Source organism: Zootermopsis nevadensis, unplaced genomic scaffold, assembly GCF_977971745.1.
Source record: "Zootermopsis nevadensis isolate Lab colony 2312 unplaced genomic scaffold, Znev_1.0 Znev_ptg000021l, whole genome shotgun sequence".
Classification (NCBI taxonomy): Eukaryota; Metazoa; Arthropoda; class Insecta; order Blattodea; family Termopsidae; genus Zootermopsis; species Zootermopsis nevadensis.
The window spans coordinates 12255089-12273477 of NW_028259153.1; the positions used below are offsets into that span (position 1 = coordinate 12255089).

The 18389-nt window shown below is 39.9% G+C and overlaps 1 protein-coding gene across 3 annotated transcripts in view; it reads left to right on the top strand.

Annotated features, from left to right (window-relative positions):
• The window catches only part of LOC110841283 (irregular chiasm C-roughest protein-like), a 302701-nt gene that overhangs the window by 233654 nt on the left and 50658 nt on the right, over positions 1–18389 (top strand). For all 3 annotated transcript variants that reach the window (XM_087352626.1, XM_022086681.2, XM_087352627.1), the window contains one exon: positions 4119–4369. In XM_087352626.1, coding sequence (XP_087208752.1) covers positions 4123–4369 — 247 coding nt within the window. In that variant the 5' untranslated portion in view covers positions 4119–4122. The remainder of the gene's footprint in view (positions 1–4118; positions 4370–18389) is intronic.

Here is an 18389-nt window from a genome sequence, read left to right on the forward strand (position 1 = left end):
TGCCAGAGAAGTATAAAACTTCGAATCAAAGGTCTTGATTACAGGGATAAAATTTCAGCAAAAGAAAAAGTCTAAAATGTTTCAAACTTAAGAAGGACGAGATTTTGATTTAAAATCGGGGAATTCTTAAACTTTCCATCTCCTGCTTACAATATCATAAATACATACAAAGTTACAATACTGCTGGTTGTTTTGCGATATCCTGTCTCACACATTAAGGAAATAAAATAAACAGGGTAATATCACCTGTTTACACAAGTCATGCCGCCTCCGTCATCAGGGCGATGAATGCGATTCACCGCCCTGAAAACCTCAAATCCTACAGTGTGTGATGAAGCAGGCTGGATTCAACTGGCTCAGGACAGAGTCTAGTAGCAGGCGCTTGCATACACGGTAATCAACTTTGATTCCATAAAAGGCGAGTAATATGGCTAGCTTCCCCAAGGACTGTGTTACAAGTCGCATAAAAGTGATTCGTTCACTGCTCTGGTTCTGCGTGGAGCGCCTGATGTAATGAACGTGAAACAGATTTAAGAATCATTCCAACATTTGTTATCATTACTTGCAATACAGAGCTACTGAAAGGGTTATTAAATTCACCATAAACAAATCAACAAGCCAGCAGATTCCCGTGCCATAAGTGTGCATAACGTAACATCAACACAGATGATAACATATTAACATTAAAGTAACATTATGACTCAGTACTGTACATATATCGATTACTTAATTTAAAGGGATCTATGTCCCTTGTCCCCCATAGAATGAGATATAGATACGTGGAATGGATGAAATTCGATTCAGAGATAAACATGCATGGGTAGAAATCTATTTGAAGACAACTGTTTTCCGTGGATGGGGCGTTAAATCTCTAGGAATGTTGACGGTTCAACAGGCCGCATAGTACCGCAATGTGTTGTGTGCTGTGAGTGACTATCTCTCCTCGGGGCTACGCATGATAGCGAGCGTAGTGCCAAGTGGGGCGAGGTCCAAGTCACACAGCATTCTTTACGACACGGTCGTGGCTTTGCAGACTAAGAACAGTCGTGTTGGCACGCGCTTACACTAACTTGGGGTCGGGGCGTACGAGTGTCAATGTTCCCGACTCTGCTATCCTCTCCACAAACTTTTCACACTTATGAAGAAGAGGATAAAGTTTACGAAGAAACAGTCGTCAGAAACTGATAATTGGAACGTGCAACATCGGCTTCCGGAAAGGAGCCGCATCGAATGTTGAGAATTGGGCAACGTTTCGACAAACACACTAATTGCCATCTTCAGGGTGAATGTGTAGTGGCTGGGACAGCCTTGTGTAGACGAAGCAGTAAGTAGCCACCTAGAAGCTATTCTGAGAGATATTCTTACGAAATGAGTGAAAGCAGACACCGTGAGGAACAGCACAAAAATATAAAGAAGTTCAGTACAAAGAAGATTAGACGCTGATGTTCTTGCATGCGTTCATAAAAGAATGGGAAATGACATACAGTACGTTCAAGACAGCATAAACATATCATAAAGATTGCATTTCCGGTCTCGGGAATAAAATACAGAGTGGAGCAGAAGTTAAAACACATATTAATATGTTTCTTCCTTACGATTTTGCGTTTAATTTCGTTGCAGTTCATACAAATATTTCCACAAGCCTATACAGAAATACTCTTTTACTCTAAGTATCCAAAATGGCTAAGTTCCACGTTTATAAAACTTTGTAACCTGGTATGGCCGGTGTGTACTGACTTTTGCACCACTCTTTATAATCAAACAAGCTCTATGTAACAAAGTCCTTTCGCATTCATTTCGCGTATCTCGGAAGTGCAACTGGTAGTTTGTACGTAAGAAAAATTCTGGTCACCCCCACCAAGCGAAACATTACATGTAATGCACATTTCATTCTCATCGATGGATAATTATATGTCCTATAATCACATTGAAAGGAAATACAGATGCTAAAGATTAATCCACGTGATTGCAAACGCATTCATGATTAGATTCCTCAAAACAATGCTTCAGTTTAAACTATTCAGATCACGGAACATGACCTCCTTCTGTAAGAACAAAGGAAAGTACGTAGTTACAAAGTTTTCCACCTGCCTGTGGCCATGTTGGTTATGGCGGATGGTGTTCGTCCCTTCTTCACATTAAAAGCAGCAGTTTCCTTTGAGTTGTTTGTGGAGTTGCTTGATAGTCCTCTGGCAGGACGTGGCTTCTCTTTGAAAGATATTCGCCTTGCATACGAATGAATAACAAAGCAACGTTCTTACACATCGAAACACATCACTACGCTTGTAACTCTATGCTGATTACAACTGATATTCTGAGCTAGATGATCCATGCGACTTCTCGTGGAACACTGAGAAACTAGACGGAAACACTACAACATCAGCCACCTGTGCAGGTCTGGGTGACACGCCGGATGTAACTGGGCAACACAATTCTGGCTCGTTTTAGCAGGGTTTTCAGCCTTATCTGAGAGATGTGTAATGAATTGTCAATCCACAGCAGACAGAGGTGTTTGAGAAGACAATATTTGACCTAAAAGAGATTAATTAAACAGGACGCTGGAGGAAACTGTTAAGTAGGTTAATAGTTTATACTGTTCACCAAATCAAGGAGGATGAGATATGAGGGGTATGAAACACGTTTCGGAGAGATGAGAAATACCTACAAAAGTTAATTCCGATAACCCGAAAGAAAGAGACGAGTTACGGAAGGAATGAAAAAAGTAATATCTTTCAGAAATGAGGTGCGAAGATTTAGATTGGATTCATATTGCTCAGGTTATGGTCCAAGATCTTGTGGACATTAACCTTCGGGCTCTATAAAATTTCTGGGAATGCCTTGACCAATCCAACGACCATCAGCTTCTCAAGAAGAACTCTTTTCTATGGAGCTGGCATTTGGAAACATACTTATTGGCTTATTCCTTGATTTTAACAGCTCGTGTTTTGTAAGACGTTGTCTGGCAACAAACCGACCTTAAAATGTTGATGTTGACAAGTTTAAATTTGAGAGTCGAGGTTCAGTCCACACCGCGTCATATCGATTCTGTCAAGGTCTCGTGGATATAGTCACTAAGAATTTTGTAGGATGTAGGCGAGAGACTCGCCAATTTAAATTAATCGCCTCCACTAACTGTTTACATGTTTAGTTTAGCCTGCCACTGTATATTATTCCAGACAACTGGAATGAGGTAGGGACCTCCTAATGTTTGTGTTATGTCTGTTAAATACTACATTGGAGTTGATGGGGATATGACAGTCAATACTAACTTTAATAAGTACGGGTAACAATAGATGTCTTGGGTAATGAGCATGTAACCCCATGGTCCAGAATAATTCCAGACCCCATGTAACATTTCGTAATATGCTGATTTTTACGGTGAGGAATTATTCCCCTGGTAACTAGACCGAAAGCTAACTAATCAAGTGGTGCCATTCATATAATTTAATAAATTTCTGGTGGCCAGGCTTGTGTCGATATGAGTCAAAACAACATTCTACAAAATGCTTTCTAACTGAATGCACAACTAACTCGACTCAGTAGAATAATTCCTGAGAAGCTGATAACCCCTCATCTGAACAATAAATGTAACTCCTTTTTATGGCGCCCGAAGAATCATTACAGTGTTCACAAGAGCCCGCAACTAGCCCCTATCTTGAGCGAGATGCATCTGTTACAAACTCTTACACTCAATGTCTTTAATATTCATTTTAATGTTATGATCCCAACAGAGTTAAGACTCCCAAACGGCTTCTTCTTTTCAAATTTACCGATTAAAGTGGGTTATACATTTTGCATGAGTGTTATTGTTGAAGGAATTAATCAGCAGTAGAAACAGTCCATTATATCGAAACATAACCGTTCCTTCTAAGTTATTTCGTTAATTTCAATAGAAGTTGTAAAACTTAAATATTACGCTCAAATTCGTGTCTTAGAAACGTGGTACAGTTTATTTTGTGCACCAACACGAGCCAAAATTAAATTCGCCCCCAATTTTAGTGTGCTTCCTTAATGCCAAATTTAATCGAAATTCGTTGAGTCGGCTACTGCTCTTATGGGTCTGCCACACGCAGACTGACTAAGGACGGACATCATCACTTGATTTCGTGACGTTGCAGGGCCATGGAGCAGGCGCTGGGGCTCATTCTGTTGCTGCTGGCAGCGGTGGAGCCTCTGGGCGGGGTTGAGCAGAGGTTCGCCATGGAACCACAGGACCAAACCGCCATCGTCGGCAGCCGTGTCACCCTACCGTGTCGCGTCATCAACAAGACGGGGGTACTCCAGTGGACCAAGGACGACTTCGGACTGGGTACACACAGGAACCTGTCCGGCTTCGACCGATACTCCATGATTGGGAGTGACGAAGAAGGTCAGTGCGTATTGTAAATTGCATAATCGCATGTCTATACATTTCTTTCGAACTTCTGAAAATTGTTTTTCATGTACTGGACGTTTGGGACGCAACCGTTTACCCTGACACCGACGAAGTATCCGGTACATCAACGTCCTAGGAGGTTAAGATGTCGATGTTGGTCTTGTGGGTTAAAACGCCGCATAGAATTGTGGGTAGATACCAGCATTTCGGAGGAACCTACTATTTTTTCTTCAGGGCTACGAACGTAACCTGCAAGTCCACGCTCCGTTACCACACCGAAGACCAACGCATTGACATCTGAAGATGACCATCCTCTGTAATGTCGTGCCGTGTAATCTGGTACAAATTGATCGACATTTCACAGGTGCGAAAACCTGAAATTTTACTCATGGAGGAGTCTTCCTTCCACTCCCGCCATATGTACTAATAGTATGACGCTTAGCACAGCGGTGTTTCTGCCAGAGAACTCTTAAGTGTCCGGATTTGAACCACGGGCCGACAATTGAATTTCTTGGTCTGTAGACTCCAGACTAGTTGAGGGGCATTGCACAGCAAAATCTGAGAACAGACGAACTCCAAAGTCTCATCTGAAACGCACTAAAGCAGAAGATTCAGTGAGCCGTGTATGTGCGAGGGCAAGGCCAAGGGACCCCCCCCCCCCCTTCCCCAGTTCATTGCTGCATTCTCATTCCTCGCGCGTTGGGGTTCAGAACGTGACTCGCCACTGTGTGGCACAGAGGCTGCCAACATCTCAGTGCCAAAATATTCTTCCGCTGTGCGGTCGAACTCATTTGCTAACATGATGGAGATAATAAAACGCTAGTCCGTGTTGTGGTAGTGGAACGGGGGTAGACACTGCGTTTTGAAGGCTTGGGCACGTCTGACTTAACATGTTCAGCCTCTGAAGAAAGAACAGCAAACAAGAATTCTAGAGAGTCTTTTTCTTTTGAAACAAATGTCTTTAGTAGGGATTTTTAAGAGCTGTTTGTCAAAACCCATAGTTCAATGGTATTCCATGCGCTTACGAAGATAAAAGTACGTGCTTTAAGCCATATGAATATTAATGTTCTCGAAGCGTTTTTCAACGAAATGAAGCAGTTAATAGAGTCCTGGAATTGCAAGTTCCGTGAATGTAGCTAATGAACAATGGGATGAGAACAATGCACATATAAAAGTAATGAATGTGTTTTTCTTCGTCTATCAGAATCTCAAGCCGGAAGAAACAAATCGTTAATACAACTTTCACCAGCGTGTTCCAGTATAATTATTTGACTTTTAAATGTATAAACGATACAGAAGGTCCACTGTTGTAGTTGAATTTACAAATCAAAAATAAAATTCGCGAGTCGTTAGATTGTATTAGCCCCAGACATATTATAATTACCGTGATGATATCCAACGCCTTTTAAGAGTTCGTACTACGTTTTCTGGAGAGAAAAAAAAGAGTGCAGTACACATTTTCTAAATCCATTATTTGCGATTTTAGACTAATCACTGGCCACGATGTTCATTTACTGATAAATCGAATACGTAATTGCATATGAAATAGTTTTCAAATCACGTCTGTCAGAAATCAACAGAGTTAGCAAGAGTGTGTTACATCTACTTAAGGCTTAGCTAGGCTATCAACGAAATTAGTAACAACCGAATTAAGCTTCTGACATTGACCAATGTGTTTAATACGTTGAACAGCTCTTCACGCTAGAAAAAGATTGCTTCGTGTTGCGACCTCGTACACCTCAGAGGTCGTGATGTTCATTCATTATTGATGCAAATCTATTGTTCCAAATGTATCTCGCCTCTTCTTCTGCTATTGTTTAAGCTGGAATAAACTTCATTTACTAGCGAATAACTTAAATTTGAACCCTGGAAAGACTATGAGTGAAATTAATTACGGAACTCATTTCAGGTTTTATACATATATAGTCCATCGTTCCAAAGCCAATCCACACTGTACAGAGCCATTAATTACGTTTTCTTGTTTTCAGTCAAACGCTCTCCGTAACAGCAAATGCATGAGAAGTTCCACAGCTTACTTAGGTCTACAATATTTAATATATGTTTTTATGTACGATGAGTCGCTTTGATGAAATCGATATTTTTCAATTTTAGCTTCAGTTAAGCTAAGCAAACATATATATTTGTCCGGAACGAACAGAAATTAACAAATATGTGGCCTAAATGTAAATACAGAACTAACAATTTCCAGTTGCAAAGGACTAAGCAACCAACAGAAGACAAAATCACAGATTTTCCGTAAAGCCTTGTTTATGAGTTGTCAAATTAATATTTTATCATAACTTGACTTAAAATAATAATACGAAAGAGGATATCTTACAGGTATTTAAGAGTTGGCCTGTAACAAACATAAATAAAACTAGATATATGAACACGACACTATAAGAAAATCGGTAACAAAATCTTAATGTAACATTGTATGATAAATAATTTGAGATTATTTAAATATGTCAGCACCTGATAACAACTCTGACCAATATAAATGAGATCCATGAAGAAAATGGGAGAAAGAAACATTCTGGAAATGCAAAAATGTAAAAAAATTAAAATTAACAAACCGCAGACAAATGACATGAAGATCAGTTGTGAATTACGTTGTGGTTACAAGTGGTGAAGCACAATGTTCTGACATTCACTTCTAAGTCCAGGAAGGTCACTTCGAATAAAGTTCCAGACACAATTTTAATTTGGTTTAAAATAAAGCAATAAAATAACAGCGGAAGTCTTGCTGACATCCGGTTCGGAATAGCCTATTTTATCGCCTCTCTTCCGGTCTCTGAACCTGAAGATTAAAATATACAAAACTGTAGATCTACTTCTTGCTTTGTACGGGTCTCTTACCCTTGGTCTAAGAACAGAGATTGAGGGCTTTTGAGAACAAGTCCTGAGAAGAGTATTTGGGACTAACAGGACACAACAGAAGGATGCGGAAATTTAAATAATAAGTACGTGAGATCTGAGATTCTCACAGTAGTGAGAATGTAATTATATTCTTCTGGGTTATGACGTCATGTAGACTCCTACGTAGATGCCTCCACCATCAACCCTGAACATGTAGACACTATGCTTCTTGGAAACGCTGGAGTCTTTCGACGAGTCTACACGACGCCAAAACCCAGAAAAACATCGTTAAATAGTAGCAATATGGAGGGGCTGAGAAATGCTTTCAACATTTTAGCCATAAACCTGGAGTGAAGGCTTAAATAGGAAGATAAAATTAAACATAGCCTGGCTTAAAGAAATAGTGTTAAGCGAGCGGAGTGGGTTCGTCTCGCTCAAGATAGGGTCCGGTTCGAGGTAATGAAACATCGGGGTATATAAAACGGCAGACATTTCTTGACCAACTGAGCGGTCATTAGCTGTTGAAGGAGAAGAACTCTGCTCCATGAAGTAGGTTAAATGTGACGCTTTAACGGCAATGCTTTTGCCCCTCGTGCTTCGTCATGTATCCTACTTCATTTTCGCGTTTCGGGCCCGATAATCGCGTAGGAAAATGGGTTTGGCTTCAAAACGACTTCAGTACTCAGATGATTCGTCCATTCACTAATTATATTTACCTTCCTTTAGCGTTCCAAGTTTTCACTTAAAGGGCAGAAGTCGTTACTTATGCAACTCGTAGAACCCACATAAGTTAATAACGCGTAGACATATTAATTATCGTAATTGATGTTGCATCTGTTTTCTCAGCAAGTTTGTTTGTCAACGTGCACATAGTTCATGTTTCGTAAGTCCGATTCCAGACGGTACCATGAAGTTCACTGATGAACCACATCGTTCGACCATTCACAATGAAACGATCAGATTAATGTTCGGGAATACTTTCCATCAAGAGCAGAATCTTTTGTCGTCCCCTCTCATATTTTAAAAAGTAAAGGCAAAATGTAATTCCAAAACTATAATTTCGCCTCTTATTTGTTTGTCATACTGAGGACAAAATGACTCAACGTGTTTGAAAAGAGTTATTCAGGTCGTACCTCAAAGAAAATACGCGTCCCGACGACAAAGATCAATTGGTTGATGCCGTTTAGGAAAATAATCGCTGTTCACTGATATTCGTACGAAACCAATAAATATACCCAGTGGACAAAACGTAGGCATTGATTGTTAAAGTAGGTGGTACAAATAGTTACCGTTGGGTTTTCAAGAATTGAAAGGTAAAACAGAGTGTTCTCCTCTTTTCAAGTCTTTTTGGCGAGAGGTTATTTTTGCAGGGTTAGCGGTGTTTTTTTGTTCATCACGGTTTCCCCTGAAAACTTTCTGTATTTTAACAAAGACTTTGTGGCCTATGAAAATGTAATAGTGGAACAAAAATACTCTCAGGTTGTCAAGCTCTAATTGCGTCATGCCCTATGATCTTGACGGCTTTAAAAATGGCGATATCTCGCTTTACGTGGGCAAAATGCACTGGTTGCTTTCTGGGTTCGCGACAAAGAACCTGTCGCCCTTTCATTCTGTTCTCGTCATGGCGGCGGGTATTAACGAACACAGCGCGAAGTCTGTACCGCCTCGTCCCTGCATTCAGCCTTGGCAAAGAAATTGCTTTCTCTGTTTACGTACGTACGTGTCTGTAAAAATATCTTCCAGCCCCGAACACGCTGCAACCGTTAATGACTGTGACCGTAACTACATAAAGTGTCCTGGAAATGTAGGCCTGCATCAGAAATGGAAAGGATAAAACTGGCTTGCAGACGTGATTTGCAGATGGCCACAAAACATATAAATTAATTAATTAAAATAATATACTGTTTTTGTTTGGGAAATTGGAGTAACCACGAAGGTAGCCTAATTATTTCGGCCTTGACGTTCCATCCTTTCAGAATAAGCCATGATCCTAAGTATACATAATTACTTAATTGTACTGCCTTAGCTGTGAATATTCTGTTTTTCTCCCGTCTGAAACGAGTCCAATTAAGTGCATGGATTGCTTTTTACCTCAGAAAAATATAAGTATCTCAAACAGTGCATACTGTTTACAGAATATTTTTACGTTTTTATATCCTCAGCGGTCTGTAATTTTCTTCCCATTTTATTAAAAATAAAATATAATATGCAAATTGCGCACCGTCTTTCATCATTTCATGCTGTCTTTCTGTAACATCTGGTCCGAAGATGGCTGTCTTCTGGGTTGTTGCGCCGTGTTGTCTAGTATAAGTTCGTCGACGTTTCAAAAGCAGTTGCTACCTCCATTATCAGGGCCCTATTGGTGGAAGTATCACATATATATTCGTTAGGTGTTCCTACAGCGCTATCAGAAACATTGTCTAAATAAATTTTACTTCGACTATCTTCCCTCGTTCGTGGTCGAAATTGACACATTATTTCGGTAACATAATTACAAGACTTGTTCCCTCTTATTTCATTGTTTGCTTCCGACAACCTCTACAGCAAATCATCTTAATTAACCTGTCCTTTGCACTTGTACAAGAGACAAAAAGACAAGTAGGCCTATTTACTGCGCTGCCAATTGGAATTTTGTTTTTGCAAATCAGGATGTAAACCGAAATTGAGTGATTCCTGAGTTCAACTACCAAGTTGTGTAAATTATGCTTTGGACTTTCGTGTTCCACTCGGCGGATGAATATTTGCCGGTAGTCAGTTTAATTTTACTTGTAAATGTTCTGTCACTTGTAACCCTTCACTTTGATAGAATTGTACATCATTCATATTTTGTTACAACTTGTTCCCAGAGAAATGAATGCAGTGGACGAGAATGCTGCTGATACGTATACCCTTTCCACTGCTTTAAAATAGGTCAAACAAATATAGATGGTTAGTTGGTTTGTGATGGTCAGTGAATCGTAGGGCCCATTTCTGTGTGATAATTTATTATGAATTGGCTAAAAATTGTCAAAAAATTGTCTGACTTCAAACAAGAATTATCCCTGCCAGATTTCATGGCGGGTCAGTACTAATGTGGAGCTCGTTGTGGAGTGACGGCAGCATGTTGATGTGGGAAGAATCTCCGAAACGTCGGAAATGCAGCTTACATCTACAGGGAGTCATCACTCATTTATTAATATAAACAGTCCGCCGAAAATGATCGACTTCATGTAAACCAGAGCGAATTTTAAAAATATCTGCTTGTGGAAAGAAGTTGCGTTGTAAGGAAAACTTACCAGTCGCCCTCCGGTTCAGATCCGCTGGCCTACGGATACAGAGGGGAAGCAGTAAAATATATAAGGGTTGTTACTCAACATTCGATCGAAGACTTTCTTAATGTCTGCGTTCAGCTGATTACCTCCGTTGCATACAGTAGAATTTCTCAAAGTGCGAGGTACAAAGGAGTGTTAAGTGGGACGGAATTAATTCTATTAAGCGAAGTTATTGCATCTGTAATTAATTACCAATAAATTCAATTAAAATCCCTAGAGAACAATTTGTGGTCGTTTAGCTGTTAATACTCTGCAAATATGTAACTGATACTAGTTCTGAACTACTTGACGGCAGTTTAGAGTAAGGTGTCCTAGAAACTGGTCATCAGAACTGAGAAGTCCTAGGAAAATGGAGAGAAACGACGTGTATCAGGTATTAAGGTAGTTCAGTAGTTGTAGCAGTAAACACACCCACTCCGGTACGCTGTTCGAATCCCAGACGAAACAAATTTTCGTGATTAAAGTCGTTCGTCTTTTGCCTCAATGCATATACACAAATGTCGGTCGTGTCTTAATTCATAACCACAAGACAATGAACTGTAAGACAGCTTCTTACTGGATGCTGTAATCTGCAGGACCAACCTAACAGCTGTCACAGCAGCATTACATGATGTAACAGGATGCATTTCGTTTACGGTGTTCTTGGTACTGTTTTGAGTATTTTTACACTTCCTGCCACGGGATAAAGAACAGCAGAGACGCACTATTAGACACCAGTAAGGAGGTTGGTCCAGAAATAAACTCAGAGAATAGGCCTATTATGCATGTTCACGTCTCGTCATTAGACTGCAGGACAAAATCACAATTTTAAAACATCTAATAAATCCTTCGAAACTGTGGCAAAGTTCAAATATTTGGGTATGACAGCAACAAATCACGATTACATTCACGAATAAATTAAAGAGCACATTAAATTCGGGGAAGCTTGCTACGTTGCCAGCGTGACCTTCCATCACAGCAAAAGCCTTAGCAACATATGACGCTACCGCTGAGTGCTTAACAGTTCTGCTTCTCATTCGGGAGGTCGTGGGTTGGGATCCCGGTCCGGAGCCTGGTTGTTATGAATGGGGCTTTCCGTGGTTTTACAACTCCTTCCAGACAAATGCCTGTACAATAAAACATTCCACGATGGCTTCCTTCCTCTTCCTTTCCAGTTCATCACCATTACCCTGATGATGGAGGCAGCAAGTGGATCTGAAACGTCGGCAAACTAATACCAGACTACACGGCGGGACAACCCAGAAGACAGCCATCTTCATTTACGAATAGGATACCTTCCAGACACGAAGAAATTTATGGACGTCCCAGAAGCCTGCAGAGTGAAGTAGGTACATATACGTATGTACGGGTACATGCACAATACGCATATATGTAACATCCGTCATGGGTTGAGGCTTTAGTAGCTTAGAGCTTACTCACTGATGAAGAAAAAGGCAAAGATCTCGAAACGTGGGCGCTACAGAGAAGGTTCTAATAGCCGACGTAATAACTCCAAAAAGCAAGCAATTACGAACAGCTATGGCGAAAACTGTCGCGTCCATACTACACTGTTTCCGTACCTCAGCAAAAGGCGAACTTGAAGCACGACGGTACATATCGTAACACACAATACAATATGTGCAGTTCTCTCCTTAAACGCCAATGACTGCTTCTCTGTGCACACATGACGTGTTTCCGTAAACAAGTCACCACTCAACCATTAGATGGCATGAGCACATATACCTTCATCATTACTCTGCAAACAGTTCTGTAATTACCGGTATATGGCTTATGTACGTATACATACACTTCTATCTAAATAGTTCACAAATCAAGCCAACATCTTTTATTTCATTTATGGCTTATTTAAAGAGGATGTAGTAGCTCAGATTATATAGCGTCGAGTGACAGGGTGACTAATGAATTATGAATTGGAAGAAATGTAGAACGAAGCGGTCGTGATCTAACTCAAAATATTATTCTGCCGTTTGGCTGGAGTAACTGAGAAAATAACGAATACGTCAGTCAAAGATAACAGGGTCGAGATTTAAACCCGGGACCTCTCGAATACGAAATATAAGAGCTAACCACTTGTTGTCTTAATGTAAAAATGAAAAATCACTTAAATAACTTGATCAAGACTAGTACAAACCCATTGTAAGGTGAATCTCGGCGATTTAAACAAAATACAATGTTAATTAATTTTTAATGAAGGTGTCCTCAACTTGCCTTCAGTTATTCCTAAAAATTTATCAACTTACCGTGATGTGAATGTAATACAATATTCCTTCGATGACATCAGTAAACGAAGATGTAACATATAATTCTTAAGATTATCCTAGATTAACCTAGGTTTAAGCGGGTGTTCTTGACAGCATCACGCTGCCTTTACCTCTGACTAGCACAAATGCAGAGCAAACTACACACACAGAGACAGTAAACAAACACTTTGCAGCGTCGTCATAAGGAAAGCAAGGGTCAGAGATCCACTTCGAGCGACTGTAGACCGGACTTCATAACTACGCCGAATTCTATACTGCTACAGCGCCTAGTCCAAATCTAATATCTGTCTTGTTTAGTCCAAGCCGTTGTCGGTTCGACTGGGAAGCAAATTCCCTCGTAAGGAAACCAGTGAGGGGCAAAACTTACGTTTCACGTTCAATTGGAGATGAGGATAATTTCACTGGGATCGTAAGCCCTTCGACTGGATTTTTCAAGAGTGCAGTATTAGTACGCCTCAGAGAGCCAGAATCCAGACGCACGACAAAAGACCGAAGTCGACCTAACTATAGCCCTCTATCAGATACTAATTCCAAGGATCAAATGCATCGTTGACAAGGTAACAGCCGGAAGGTTCATTATCCTGTCCACGGGCGCCCGTCATTGGACTCTGTCCAGTCCATTCTCTCGCACCTTGCTTATTTGAGGTCTTCATTAAAATTATCATTCCATCTATACATGGATCGCCCATATGGGGTCTTCTCTAAATTGAGTACGAAACATGATTCATCGCCATTTGTTTGTCGTCATAATATTTTATACAAATTATAAAGCTTAGCATTACGTAGTTTTTACAGGCCTATTTTAATGTTTGACGTAATAGTTGCCAGCGGTTGGCTGTAGTGATGGCGACATTTCTGGTGTATTTTTTAAGAAATATTTGCTCTAATAATATTTCCTATCCATTCACAAACTACTTTTAAACATACGCTCTGACATTTGCACGGTTGCGAAACAAAACACATCGTTTATTCTCCTAATATCTATTGTGACTCTTTTATCTTCCCAAGCGGCAGTGTACTATGACCCGCCACCCTTCAATTAAGCCATTAAAACCAGTCGTAATTATATGTACCAAATGTTTTAATAATCAGTAACATTGCATTTTGTATTTACGGGCTTTGTATGATTCTAAGTGTAAGTGGAGAAAAATTCCTCAAACAGCATTAACCAAATGATCTTTGTAATAGAACAGTCCAGAAGACAGAAATCTTCTAAACAAGGTTCTTTGCCGTCAACTTTAGCGGGCCATACCACGCTACTTTCAGAATAATAGAGCCAGCTGCATTGAACCCAGATGATATGCCACCAGTGCTGCAGAAACTCCACTCTTTTGCGTTCGATACGTTTTCCCTTCCATGCTGTAATTTCTCGGCTTCTACTGCGGTCCCTATCCGCAACCAGCCACTCCCTCCCCTTCCACAGAGGTAAATTGCATCGTCTCATAGGAACGACAGTGTGTGCCAGCCTACAAAACATTCAGTTTTCCCACCTTCTAGGTAAGAGGCAAGCAGCAACTCAGTAATTAAATTCCATCCACGAGAAGTTTTCAGTTCCGCTATCGATATATTTGGCGGGTCTGCAGCGCAGCGTTTTGCGGATAACAAAAGACTGCAATTAATAAGCCCAGAGAATCGCATGCGACAGAAGGGGTTGGCTAAACAGTTGAATTCTGGACCAGAAATAAGGTCATTACAGCACGATACCGTCCACATGAATGAATTAAATGTATCACCCTCAATACAGAATGCTGTACAATACAAGAATCTAAACTGTTTCATTGGATTGATTATGTAACGATCTACCTTTCAGTGGGATCAGATCAGCTTATTTTCAGTAGCCACGACAAAAATGCGAGTCGTATATTCGGTGAACTCACCTGATTCTACACAAATATGTCGACGACAGGAGCCCGATGGATGTTTTGATCTTTCTACCACTTCCATCCATTCGAGCCCCACAGTCTGCGAGGGAAAATAGAAACTTAGAGGTAATTCTAATTTAGGGTATATCAAAAGCCATGTTAACAGCACTGAAAAAGACTGGGTATAAATAAGATGACCTCGCCACAATTCCACTTTTAAATTGAACAGAGATTTTTCTCTGTCACGTTGATGACGACTGCTTCTTAGGTAACTGTTTCCGATATCAGGTCTTGAAAACTGAAACAGAACCAGCTTCCGAAACATAACATAATTTCTATTTTGCACGAAGGGCAATGATCAGAAACATTCTTACATCATCAATTTGTTTTCTCGTAACAATCATTTTGCATCTTATGAGTGTGTTCGGCTGGATTGTGGACTGCTGCTTTGTCCATAGTCTTGAACCATTTAGTGTAATTCCAATAAGAATTTCGCTGACCATACATTTGTAATTCATCAATTAAAAAGTTAAGTCTTTTTGTGGTCCTTGAAGCCGTTTAGCCTGTGTTTTAATTCAGTGAAAAGTTTCATAACATTCAAACTCGAGACTGAAAGAACCTCTCGAACAGAACGTTAGGTGCCAGGCTTTTATAGGAATTTATGAAGTACGTGACGTCATTTGATAATGGGGTAAAACTACGAGGAAAGTGAACCTTACTTCTCAAGAGTAGATTGTTAAAACAGGTACGGCAATTCCGAGTGCACTAATGATATTTTGTGCCTGTTTGCTAAAGATAAGCTAGTGCTTGTCCCACTCGTTGTGATATTTAAGGGCCCTCTGTTAAATAGTCGATATAATGTCGCGAATATTTTCATCTCGAAATGACAGAATTAAAAGTACTGAATTAATTAAAAATTTCATTGATTCAGAACTGTATTCAAGGAGCCATGACTGCTATAGCGTTTTACATAAAGCAGGAATTTGTAAACATGGTACTAGGAATGCGGAGAATCAAGTACATTACAATCCTGTAGGCCTATAGACAGGACTAATTAATATTGTACTTTTAACCGAATTTTTATTGGGGATTTAGCTTATATTTCAAGCGAAACGGGGGATAAAAGTATGCCAATATTAACATTCTAAGCATTTTTAAATGAGTAGATTCATTATATTGCTTTAGTGTTAGTAGGAAATGAACACTGAGATAATTGTCGATACAAGAATTATTTTAAAACTATGCAGAACGAAAATAAACAGATTAGAATTGAAAGTATGATACATACCTACATCCTCGTGAACCAAATACCCTGCATTATAATTTTTCTCACTGAACTATTGGCATAACAGACGGACGAGCGAGATTGGAGGTCTAAGGAAAGGTAATGAATGTCGCCATAAGTCGAAGTTCTTGGGTTCGAGATCGGATAGATTCCGTTGGATTTTTCTAAATGCCCTCACTTCTAAAACAAGTCAGACATTCCCGTCACAGAACTTATTTATCTCTTCTAAGATAACAAAGGACCCAGTATTCGATTCCGGGACACAGCAATTACTCCAACTCATTCAGTCTTTGAGTGATATATGCTTCATCGATTTCCTAACCCAGGAGATGACAAAGCAAGTAAACAACGCAGAGGGCAGAGCACATCATGACAAGTGCAGTCACTGTTGAAGACACGGCATTCATGAGGACTCCCGGATCTATATGAGTCTCCTCGCCTAAATCATAAGAAAACCTGTAGTGGGAGACTGGGTATACCTTACGTATTGCGAGGACATTAATGAGAGCGGTCTTTCCATATTACAGGCGTTATAAACGGGAAACGTTCAAGTCGTTTAGAAAAGATTAAATTTCTTGTGAAACGTCGGTATTGGACACATGTCAAGAGCTCCGCGTGCGTGGCGTTCTCCATTAACAGCTACAAGGCTTAATGTAAGCGGAAGGGAGCGAGATAATGGCTGAGGCCGCTCGGGTGCCTTCCCTTCAGTGCAGCCTACTCGTAAGAGAACGGCCATTAAATCCGCGCTTGTTGTGTGAAACTAAAAATATATAAAAAAGAAACATAAACCAAAGTCTTTAGTGCCACACATGTTTATTTAAACCCAACGGAAACGTCCGCATAATGCCAATTGTTGAGTTTAATCCTTGGAATTTGTTATACGGATTACTTCAGTATATACAAATCTAACTACAGACATCTGCCATCTTTGGGAGCTTTGCATGTCGTCATAATACCATCAGACAGCTCTGCTTGCAGCGCGATTAAAATAGACAACAGTTGTTCGCTTTAGAGGCATATAAGAAGTCGGCTTGTCGCGTTCACATGCGTTCGACAAATGACTGAAATATGAACAGAGTCTAACTGCTGCACTGGACTAACCCTAACCAAACGTCGTGGTAGAATAGCTACTTCGCAGATATGGGGGTTCCCGGGTTCATGGTTCAAATCTCGGCCCAGATCCGCAAAACTGACAAAGGACATCCATGGCTTTTCTCAGTCGCTCCAGTAGAATGCCGGGATAGAAGGCATACCTCAGAATTAGGCCACGACCGCTTCCTTCAACATCCTTCCTAATTCGTAACTCATCACATCATTCGATGCTACAGAATATGAACAACAAGAATTATCATTAAATGAACCAAAGAATGAATGAATGAATAAATAAATAAATAAATACACTGGTTCGTCTTCCGTGTTTCAAATCATGGATGCTATGCCGGTATTTGACGTAGTAACCAACACATAGAGCAGAATCTTTCTTATGAAGCTAACAGTCGCTCGGCTGATCATCAAATTTCCCGCCTTTAATGGAACCCTATGATTCACAACAGTCGCCACAGGGCCTATCCTAAGCCAGTTGAGTCCAGCCCACATCTTTACACTATATTTCTTCGTGACCAGTTGTAATATTATCTTGCCTCTATACCTAGGCCTTCCAGCCAAAATTTTGTATTAATTTCTCATTTCCCTCCTGGGAGCAACAGTTGGTTAAACTACGAATTTTTAAAATCTGGTATAATAAAAAATATGTAATGTCACAATGTCACCCTCTGGTCTTGCTGTATTTGTATTTGTCTTTCAGAATCTTACAAGTACAAGTAGAGCAACAGTTTATTACGTCTTCTTTTCTCATTGTGGGTTAGTCCACTGTTGCTCGGAGGCCAATTATCGTACTATTTCAGTTTTCATATCAATTGCATGATCTTAACGAACGCTTTATAGCGAATTATGTTTTTTCTCTCCCCCCAAATGGAGACGGGTTGTGTTTCCTTTCATGTAGGAAATAAATATTTATTCAGGAATTCTGGTTTCTCTGATAATGTCAGACCACTGTCTATTTTTCTGGCTCCCATATATTATATGTATTATAAAGCTATTGGCACGTTATTTTAATAATAGTAAACTCTTGGTCATTCATTTGTGAATTAGCAAAACTGCGCTTATCATTCTAGCAATGTCGTCTTGTGCCGTGTATAAACTGGACCGTAGAACGAATTTTCATTACATTTCATACTGCAGAGCTTGGATTAAAATTTATCCACACATTCCAGTGTTGATTACAATAAAACGATAATAAACGGGTCATTTAAATGAAGACCAACGTGCATTTCTGTACGCATTTCGAGCACAATTCGTTAAAAACTTATCGAAGCGAGAAATAGTTTGGACAAAAGTTGCAGAGATTAATGAAACATATGCTTCATGCCAATATAC